General features: G+C 48.4%; 1 protein-coding gene across 1 annotated transcript in view; it reads right to left on the minus strand.

Annotated features, from left to right (window-relative positions):
- Positions 1 to 11,090, minus strand: part of Afap1l1 (actin filament associated protein 1 like 1) — a 59,045-nt gene that overhangs the window by 10,720 nt on the left and 37,235 nt on the right. The window contains exons 9-15 of the mRNA XM_051163399.1: positions 9,507 to 9,599; positions 6,465 to 6,558; positions 6,087 to 6,239; positions 4,179 to 4,390; positions 1,753 to 1,898; positions 1,386 to 1,458; positions 147 to 258 (exon numbers count right to left, since the gene is read on the minus strand). Coding sequence (XP_051019356.1) covers positions 147 to 258; positions 1,386 to 1,458; positions 1,753 to 1,898; positions 4,179 to 4,390; positions 6,087 to 6,239; positions 6,465 to 6,558; positions 9,507 to 9,599 — 883 coding nt within the window. The remainder of the gene's footprint in view (positions 1 to 146; positions 259 to 1,385; positions 1,459 to 1,752; positions 1,899 to 4,178; positions 4,391 to 6,086; positions 6,240 to 6,464; positions 6,559 to 9,506; positions 9,600 to 11,090) is intronic.

The following is an 11,090-nucleotide window of genomic DNA, read 5'->3' on the forward strand; positions in this document are numbered from 1 at the left end:
TTTCCTTAGAGTATGTACTGACAGACATACTTACTTACTGCTTTCCGTGCTCGTTTTGCTCCCTCCCTCCTGGGAAGACTTGTTCTTGAGACCCCCATAGTGGTCTATCTACTTCCCTGATGAAGGGAAAAGGTCATAGAACTCACTGGAGGCATGGCGCTTGACTTTGACCTGTGGGTCCACACGATGGGACTTCTCACTGCAGGAGGAGGCATGGCGCTTCACCTGAGCCCCTGCGGGACGCTGGGGTTCCTCATCCTGGGCAAAGAGGACAGAGGAAGAAGGTTAAGTGCAGGTAGGGTTCAACCCATCCAGGCAGGGAGCTTCTGGCCAGCACTTTTGAGAGCTTGGCCTTACACATATAGACTTGTGCAGCAGTCCACAGTTTACAGACAGCGTTCGCTAGCATCCCATGCGAGTATCGTTTGAACCTCACACCTTTCTGTGGGAGGTACAAGGCAACCTTCAGCTGGAGTCCTTACTGAGAGGAACAAATCAGAGGGCTCAGGAAACTTGGGTGACCATCTTTATTATGGGCATTTTGTCCTCATAACATTTGGATGCATTCTTCTGTTTTTCTGAACTGTTAATACTTAGGAGGAGGAAGAGAAGGAGGGAAGCTGTGCCGTAGATGAGAGGAGCCAATGACAAATGTGATATAACTTACTGAATTGGTTACGTATTTATGCTTTAAGAGTATTTCCCATGCTCCATGTCTAGAGCCACAGTATTGGAAGCCTGGTAGGGTGTTACTGTCACGTGACATTACATTCTGAACAGCACTGTTATTTCTCTGTACAGAATGTTCCGCTGTCTGGGCACTGTGCTAATTGCCTTCTTTTAAACACAGATCATTTCATTTTGTTCTCAAAATACTCCTAGGAAGGATGCACCCACCCACGTGGACCTGGGAAGTGGGAAGCAGGGTCTGAGAAGCAAGGCCAAGGTCCCTCTGACTCTAGCCTTTGTATCTGAATGCCAAGCCATCCAGCTACTGGCTTCTCTGCAACTGAGCAAAACCTTCGAGCTGTATTCAGGAAATCCTTAGGAAGAACAAAAGGGCAGGCTGGGGGATGTTTCTAGAAAAGGGAGATCGTGGAGGTGAGAACTGCAAGTGTTATCTAGGCCAGGGTCCTGGCTCATGGCTGTGCTTTTTCCTCCATAGCTTTTGTTCCTACTCCTCTAAATGCTGCCCACCCACGCGTGTCTGCTTGCATTCTGCCTGTGTTCTAGCTAGTCACCAGAGGAGAGGAACAATTCCCCATGCTAAGAGCAGGCAGGCTCAGCGACAGCAGTTTCTCTGAAGCAAAGGGTAAAGTGGGTAGCGAAGGCAAAAGAAGAAACGGAAGGATGGCTTTGCCACATTAACAAGCTGTGGACCATACCTGCACTTTTTCATAAGGAACCTCATCGTAGACACGGGGCTCAGGCCACTGATCCTGGCAGGATTGTGCGTACCTAGGACATGAGAGGTACAGTGTGATCTTGGTGATGCTTTGACTTACCTCGCAAGTTTGACAACAGGCGGCCCATTCCCACCACCCTTTGTGAAGTCAGAAGACAGGCTCCAGGGTGGCAAGCAGCAAGTCATGCTTCCCCACGCTGGGTGAAGGTGCCGTCCTTCCCAAGGAAGCTGACTTCCTGAGCTTGCCCTTCCCTCCTGTCCCAGTGCTCAAGGCTGCATGCTGAGCTCTGGAAATGGAGCAGAGGCAGGAATACACTGGCAGGAGTGGGCCTCAGAGCCACCCTTACAGGAAGGAGTTGCGTCCGGCACTGACGATGCTGGTCAAGGTTTCCACGTCCACGTAGTCGTAGTGCAGAGCTTCTGGAGTGACTTTGGAGCCCATCTCCACCAGCAGCAGCCCGAGCCAGCGGCCCATGTCCTCTGAGCAGCTTGCCTGGGGAGAGGAGGTACAGTGGAGTTCACTTTCACACCGCGAAGCCTTCCAGGGCTGTTTATGAGTACTCAGTACTTAGGGATGGAGGACGAATTAGACTGGACACACACGCAGAGATCTGAGGCTCCCAAATGCTCTCAACTATCTGCTCAAAAGTTCTTTCCTCTGAGCGGTCCTCCCTGATTACCTCTGTATGACAGAATACCTTTACCCTTCATCTTCTGGGTTTTCACACCTGACCATTTGGATGTAAAAACATTTATATGTTCTCAAAACTCCTTCCTTCCCTTGCGTTCCATGCTGGGGATCAAACTCACGGCCTTGTGAATACAAGGCCTGGCTTTACCATTGAGCCACATGCCCAGCCTGAAAACATTGGTGGTGCATGCCTTTAATCCCAGCACTTGGGAGGCAGAGGCAAGTGGATCTCCGTGAGTTCGAGGCCAGCCTGGAGTACAGAGCTAGTTCCAGGACAGCCAGAGCTGTTACACAGAGAAACCCTGTCTCGGAAAACCAATAAAATAAAAATAACTTTTGTGTTATATGTATGGCTGATTGTTTTGCCTGCATGTACGTATGTGTACTGCATTCAAGCCTGGTCTCTGCAGAAGCCATAAGAGGGCATTGGATCCCCTGGAACCGTTACAGATGGTTGTGAACCACTTTGTGGGTGCTGGGAATCACAACAGGGCTCTCTGCTGAAGCAGCAAATGCTGTTAACTGCTGCACCATCTCTCCAGTTGCCATATTTATAATTGGTTCTCTAAATAGGCAATTGCTCAGATAACTCAATTTTTTTCCCTAGACTATAAATAGCAAAGCATTGTAGTACCATTTCTAGGAAAATCCCCCAAAACAAACTATTGGCCAACCAAACATTAATTTTGATTTAAGGAGCATTATCACAAAATCAACTTAGCTAGTGTGGTGGTTTGAATAGGTATGGCCCCCACAGACTTATGTGTTTGAATGCTTGGTCATAGGGAGTGGCACTATTAGGAGGTGCTGGAGGAAGTGTGTCACTGTGCGGGCAGGCTTTGAGGTCTCCTATGCTCAAGCTATACCCAGTGTGGCACACAGTCTCCTTCTGCTGCCTGTGGATCAAGCTGTAGAGCTCTCAGCTCCTTCTCCAGCACCGTATTTACCTCCTTGGTGCCATGTTTCCCACCATGATGATAATGGACTAAACCTCTGAAACTGTAACCCAGCCCCCATTAAATGTTTTTCTTGGGCTGGAGAGATGGCTCAGAGGGTAAGAGCACTGGCTGCTCTTCCAAAGGTCCTGAGTTCAATTCCCAGAAACCACATGGTGGCTCATAACCATCTGTAATGATATCTGGTGCCCTCTGTACATGCAGACAGAACATTGTATACATAATAAATAAATAAATCTTTAAATGTTTTTCTTTATAAGGGTTGTCATGGTCATGGCGTCTCTTCATAGTAACAAAGCCCTAACTAAGAGAGCTGGTAACGGTAAACTTGAATGAAGGAATAAATAAAACACCCTTTAAAGGGGAAAAAAACCCATAGAAAACCGTGTAAGGTAAGGGAAATGAGAGACTCAAAAGTAAGGTATAGATAGAATAGTTCCTGAAATGAAAAACAGAGAGGCAGATGGGGAGGCTCCTGGCATTCCGGGAGCCTTGTAAAGCACGTGCCTACCCTGGCCTGTTTGTCCATAACACCGGGAGGCAGACATTTGAACTTTCCTCCTGTGTCAACATTTTGAGTTCTAAATAGCCAAAAGACTATCACATGGAGGGCTGTCTGTGTGCTCTGAACAATCTCAGAGAGGAGGGCGGAGCCAGCAGGTAGGGAGGGCAGGGACTGAGCGCCACCCATCCATCCTTCAACATGTTGCTTGCTGCCCTCACTCTGTGCTGGGCGTCCTGCGGGGGACTGGTGGCTTTTCTGAGGTTGGTGACTCCTGTTGCGAAGGTCTGAGGGAGAACTCCAGAATCAGATTCCAGCTAGACCACAGGAGATGCCTGTTAGGTCTGGGACTTTAAGGTCAGGGCAAATAAACAAACCCGGGCTGTGGGGTGGCCAGAATTAGGATTAGGGTATAAAAAAAAAATTAGGATATAAAATTAGGATATAAAAAAAAAGAGTGCTTGGTCGGATTTGAACGTCAGATAAACAACATACAACCTTTCAATATAGGTGTGTCTCCAAATTGCCTGGACACATTCTTGTTAAAAAGCACGATCCCTTGTTTATCTGGAATTCCAGCATCCCCGGTGCCCCCTATGTTACCTGCCTGACAAGCTACCTCACCTCCAGAATGGCCACCTCTTGTCGATTGCGCAGGATCCTGAAGGCAAATGGGTGCCTGGGTCCAAAGCCTGGGGCTACCTCACAGCCCCCGAGGGCAATGGCATTCACGTGGGTATGCAGGTCTGTGCGGTCTTTGTGGAAATAGAGAGTGTTGCACTTGATGCGGCACCACCTTTCCTTCCAGCCTTGGTTTACCAGCACGTTCAGGTAGCCTGCAACAGGAGACAGGGGGACGACCTCTTATTTATTTATTTATTTATTACATATACAGTGTTCCGCCTGCATGTACATCTGCAGGCCAGAGGAGGGTATCAGATCTCATTATAGATGGTTGTGAGCCACCATGTGGTTGCTGGGAATTGAACTCAAGACCTCTCTAAGAGCAGTCAGTGTCAGTGCTCTTAACCGCTGAGCCATCTCTCCAGACACGGGACAACCTCTTTATAGCTCCGTAGGCAAAGACTCTGAGGTATATCTACACCACTTAGGATTTAGCTGTCAGGAAAGCCTGGCACCTTAGGTACCCTCTTCTTTGAGTCTCAGCTGCCTAGCTGTGAGCACACACGGATGATGCAATTCACGATCCTTTCGTGGCCTCAGGACCACGTCAAGTACACCGGAAATGGCCGACGCTACTAGGTAGGAAGTATAAAAGCTACAGCTGCCCCCTTCATTGTCTCAAATGGAATTTGTTACTGAAAGATGAAAAAATGATGGGTAATGCTGGCACCTAGTGGCAACATGTAGAAATGCGACCATCTAGCCACAGTAAGGATTTGTAAACCTCAGCAGGCAGCTAGCTGCGTAGCTGACCACAGGTGGAATTAGGATCTCTGAGCACTTTAGTCTTTTTTTTTTCTTTTCTTTACCACAGCATGCTATGATTCAATGACCATGAAATACTTCTTTATAGCCATAGATTTTAAACTAATAGAATATTTTTGCATATACAAAATAGATGATTTTATTTTTTTGCTATGCTGGGATGGAACCGGGAACCTCACACAGGTAGACAAATGTTCTGCCACTGAGACACCCTCCTGTCCCCTTTAAAACAGGTTATAGAACATGGGCCACAGCACTGGTATGAGACAAATGCCTTCTCTGCCAGACACTTTGTTATTAAAATGCATTTATCTTAAAAAGTACTTAGTAGTTTTACCCCAATTTCATTATCTGACAGGGCTGTAATCTATATATAGTTACATATCTATTTATATAAACCAGAAACCCCTGGCCTTCCAGGTGCTTGACTCTCTAAGCAAGCAACTGCAGGCTCTACAAAGAGTCTCCCCACACTTAGTTAGAATTCTTCTGGCTGCACAAAAGCAGCAGCCATGTTTCTGTGTAACTTTCATTTTTCCTACCTTATAAAGGGCAGGATATAAGCATCTATATGTAGCCTATATGCCTTTGTTGTTTTTGAGATAGGGTCCCATGTACTCCATGCTGGACACTGGCCTCAAGCTCACTATGTAGACACAGATGACCCCGTGACCTTGAACTCCTGATCCTCCTGCTTCCAGTTCCCTAGTTCCAGAATTACAGGTATGTTCTACCAAGTCCAGCATACCTGGCATGTTAAATCCTGTAAATCTACTTTTCTCTCATATTAGCAGGGGGAACTGAGTCCTAGTGGTAGGCAATGGTTTGACTGGGTCCCCAGGACATATAGATATGATGGTCAGTTGCTTTTCCTTTCCTACTATATAGACACAGATGACCTGTGAGCTTGCCCTCCTTTTACCACAGCAGTGAAGGGATGCACGCCATTGCTGTTGATGCAGTGGAGTCTAGCCATTCAGAGGAAAAGGGGCAGGGACCAAGGCATGGAGAGTCCCCTGGAATCAGCCCCAGGAGCCTGGGTTCAAGGCTCTCAACTGCCTTCCTCTCTCAGTCTGTACTTACCACAGCATGGAACCGTATCCTCACTGGAAAACGTCTGCAGATCCTCAGACAGCGCCTTCTTCTTGGAGAAACTGATGATGCGTGTAATCTTGCGGCCTGCAGCCCTGCTCATGGACCCCTTTAGCTCAGCCAGGCTGGTCTTCTTTCCTTTGCCTGGTGGCACAGGAGTGGTCATAGGGCATGGGGAAGGACGCCATGGTCCCACTTCTACCCACCTCTGGCCTTCCCAGAAGGCCTTGCAATCTGCCTATAATTACTAGATATAAAAGTCCCAGAGGTCTTACTCTGGTCCCCAGGACCTGCTCTGCCACTGTGTACCTATAGCAAAGTCTCTCCCATCTTTGACATTCTCCAGCATAAACTAGTGGATGCTCCTACCGTGTTCACAGCCTTCTCGACGGCCAAGGGTGGAACTACTGTCATTCATGCCCAGGCTGTCAGAGTCTGAGTTCTGTTTCTCTTGGGACAATCTCTGGGGGGAAGAACACAGACAACAGTGTCACATCAGGGGGACTCTCAGAAACACTCCTTTATTCACCCAGTCCTTCTTCAGTTCTCCAAGCAACGGCTACCATCTGTCTGATACCACACCAATACTATCAGGAAGGCAGCAATGACTTAGACATGGCCATGTCTTCAGGTTATGCTCTACTGGGGGCATAGGGTCATCAATTATAATGCATGGGTGGCATCGTCCTGGAATAGGCACTGTATCTGGCAGACGACAGGAAGCTGGGCAAGCAATTCAGTGGGACGTGAAAGTAGTCCAGTAGCATTGTAGGGGATGGATAAAAGAGATGCTGAAGAGCTGGCCAGGATTACCAGAATGGGATGGACTAAGGTGACAGATAGGAAAAGGAATGAGCTACAAGATGTTTTAAAAGACATCATTATAAGACCCAATGATCAGCAGAAGTCCATTATAATTCTACCTTGAATGAGAGGATGAAGGAACACACACACACACACACACACACACACACACACACACACACACACCCCTTTGTTGCCAGTCTATTATTTTTACTCATTACACCAACAGTGAAACAGTCATACCTTCATTGATTCATCATTAATACATTCATATGCTACAAAAGAGGTGGAACAGAAATGATGAAGCTGGTGGCGCACGCCTTTAATCCCAGCACTCGGGAGGCAGAGGCAGGTGGATCTCTGTGAGTTCGAGGCCAGCTTGGTCTACAAAGTGAGTCTAGGACAGCCAAGGCTACACAGAGAAACCCTGTCTCAAAAAAAAAAAAATCAAAAAGAAAGAAAGAAATGATGGAAGAAATCATAACGGTAGTATTACTTATTAGCTGTTGGGAAAAATCCATCTTCCCAAGGCTCAGTCTTCTCATGTCAGTTACACTCACTTGAGAAAGTTGCAGTGACACTCCAGAGAGCTGGCCCACATCAATCTATGAGGCCAACAAGGAGTCAGCCCTGACACCCATGTAATGCGCTGCTATCTTGCTTCAAGAAGCTAAACTTGGCCCATCCAGACTTGAGACAGTATTAAAATGATACCCACTCCTTCAAGAATGTAGAACAATAGTTCTTCAGCCTGCCCCGGGAAGGACCTGCTAGAACAGGCCCAGGGATGGCTTGTGATACACTTAGCACCAGAGAGCAGTGAGATGTGCTTCCTTCAGTTTCTGAAGGGCTGAGGGTAGGAGGGAGGCATCTATGACAAAGTGGATGAGCTGTCTAAACATTGGAAGGATCTTGCCTCTAGGTTTCAGAACAGAAGTTACGGCCCCCTTGTGGTCTGTTGCAACACTGTATATATGGCAACCTTTCTGTCAAGAGGGGAAGGCCAGGAGCACTTTGTGAATGAACTCAGTGATATTTCAATCTCGTGATCCATGGAAAGAGACCCCACCAACCCAACACCCCAGCTTGTCTTCCACCAAAAAGACCATCAGAAGCATAACTGCCCTCTCCCTGTGGACTCACCATGGCAGAGAACTCCACTGCACAGCTTGCCCTACTATTGCTCTGCAGAGCCTTGGAGCCATACCAGAGGGCATACCATAGTGTGTATCCATTCACTCTCAGGCCTCCTCCAGTGCTGCTGTCCTTTTCCTTATGGCCTCACTACTGGCAAAGGATAAGTGTGGGCAGGGCTAGACTTCTCCTTCACTAGGTATCTGAGACCGAAACCCCAAAACTGTCTTTCTGACCTCACACCTTTGCTTCTGCTGTTCCCTCCCTTCACCCACCTTAACTTAATTACATCATGTTTAAGGCTCAGCATAGGCATCCATGTTCCCTAACAGTTCAGCCACCCTAAGCTCTCTGCTTCATTTTCCGTCCCTGTGCAGGCCAGCTCTACCAGTTCTCCATCTCTAGACCAAGCCATACAGGCCACTTTCAGTCTCATGGGTTTCTCTGCTCTGCTGCCTGTTCCTGCTACTTAGAGCACCTTTATTATTGTTGTTGTTGTTGTTGTTGTTATTATTATTATTAGCCTTTTTGATCTTTGTCTGAAGCATCACTTCCTTAGAAATAATCCTGAACCTCTGAGACAGGGGCATGCCTCCCTGACACACACTCACTAGGAACCCGGCACTGTGTCTTTTAGCTTGTACCCAAAGTAGCAGTTACAACACAGTATGGTTGTTTTGGCTCATGCCTGCCTGGCCACTGGGCTATAGGTGTAGTGGGGTCAGGGGTCATACTGGATTCTGCATAGGGCCTGGTATGGGTGGAGCCTCGCTACAGAAATTGCCAAATGGTTGTTCAGGGAATTCTACTGCAATAGCAGAATCCTCAGGAGCCAGCCTGTGTGGGCTTAACCTGTAGCTCCGTCCCTTAGTTACTATTAGACTTGGTGTTGCAGCTTTCTCTTCTGCAAATCTGTCTCCAACACAAGTGTTCCGGAAGTGGGGCTTCTGAGATGGACTGGCTCCTCAGAGGCTCTTCCTCCAGTGGATTTACTCATGGCCAAATTAACTCTCGGAAACTGAGGGGAGGCAGTGGAACTCGTTAGGCCAGGCGTCACTGGAGGGCGCGTCCTGAGAGAAGATCCACCTGGTCCCTTCCTGCCTCCCTATCTGCTTTCAGTCTTTTATGAGGCGAGCTGCACTGCCTGCCTACATGTTTCCCACCTATTCCTGCTGTTGCAACTGAGCACCCCGAGGATGCTCAGCAATGCTCACTGATACGCAGCCAGCTGACTGTGGGCGAAACCAGAACAAGCCTCTCCTCCTTTAGTTGTTTATGGCAGGTTTGTTGTCAGAGACTAAAGTCTGAGTGACAAGCACCTGCCACTTTGCTGCTAAGCTTGTATGATGCCACAGGTGTGTGTGTGTGTGTGTGTGTGTGTGTGTTTGTGTGTTCACCGCCAGCCTGTGAGTCGGTGCCCTACGCTTAGTACCCACTACCTTACCCAGAGGAGATGACTGGAGACAGACATACCTTGTCCTGATCCAGCTTGCACAGGAAGGCTGGGGACCTGGGGGCCTCCAAGCCCTCGGCTCCCACAACAGGCCGGCTGACCTCTCGGATAACCTGCGAAGAGGACATAGAGTTGGGGACATAGCTCTGGGGACAGGAGAGTGGCTAGCCTTTGTAGCATCAAGACTGTTGTGAAGAGGACTAGAGCCACCAGGAGGCAGAGTAGGACTGAAACAGCTGCCTGTAAGTGTGGAGTCAGTCTGTCTGAACAGACATTGCTCTCTGCTGCCTGAGGAGAGTGAGCCTGGAAAGAGGTGCGAATCTTGAAGACTCCCACCGGTGAGGGGACTGCTTACCTGATGGCTAGGACTTTTATCATAGCCTGCAGGTGCCCGGGGGCATCACCTTGTTGTCAGTGATGCGGAAATTGACTCAGCTGTGTCCTTTTCACTCACTTGAATGCAGGTGATAAAAAATTTAAAAGTCACTATCTAAACTGGGCATGGCAGGCCTTTAATGCCAGCACTCAGGAAGCAAAAGCAGGAGGCCAGCCTGGTCTACAGAGTAAGTTCTCAGACAGCCAGGGCGACACAGAGAAACCCTGTCTCAAAAAACCCGAAAACCAAAACCACTTAGAGGGTAACATTTATCCCCATAGCAGTCTGTGGTCCTTAAGTTACAGGTGAGATGGTGAGACTCAGGGAGGTAAAGGCTCTGGTAGGAGGCAGCAGAGCCCCACAGTTGGCTGCATGACTGCCTGCTGGTAAGCCTTGGGCTAGGCTACAGAGGCAGATCTCTTCCGACTCAGAGGCCAAAGCCTGAGGCTCCCGAAGGCAAGTTCTCCCCACTTCCTTCCCTTCTGGACACAAAGGTAGGGATGAGAATACCAAACATTCCAGGGAGAGCTGGTTATCACCGGAAGGAAGGGAGAAGGGAGGAGAGGGTAAAAGGAGGGGCTTGGCTTCATTGTTCCCACAGGAAGGTGGGAGAGGAGAGCAGGGTGTCTGGTAGAGTGGGAGGATGGAGGGTCTGCTGGAGAGGACTGGGAGCAGGGTAGGACTACCATCAACACCATCAGAAGCCAACCAAACACTACTCTTCACTTACTGCCTGACAGGCACTGGGCCAACTGCTTATGTCAAATCCTTAAAGAACAATTTAAGGAAACTGAGGCGGGGGAAAGCAATGCCATTTGCAGAAGATCTCACAGCCAGCGAATGACAATCACATCTGTGCCTCAGTTTACCCACTTTTTTTTTCTGAGACAGGGTTTCGTTGTGTAGCCTTGGCCATCCTAGACTCACTTTGTAGACTAGACTGGCCTTGAACTCACAGTGATCCACCTGCCTCTGCCTCCTGAGTGCTGGGATTACAGGTGTGTGCCACCACGACTGGCCCAGTTTACCCACTTTTGAATGTAAGTAACAACAGCCCTCAGTGGTCATATGCATGAGGCTTCTGGCACATTGCATGGTACAGACTGATTAATACACGGTGGCTTTGTGGATCTGTGACACTATAAGGACGTTGGACTCCAGTAGATATTACAACAATGTTTCCATCTAAAAACAAGAACAGAATCAGTGTCCTCCCCCTCCCCCTTCC

This window comes from Acomys russatus, chromosome 20 (genome assembly GCF_903995435.1).
Source record: "Acomys russatus chromosome 20, mAcoRus1.1, whole genome shotgun sequence".
In the NCBI taxonomy this organism is placed as follows: Eukaryota; Metazoa; Chordata; class Mammalia; order Rodentia; family Muridae; genus Acomys; species Acomys russatus.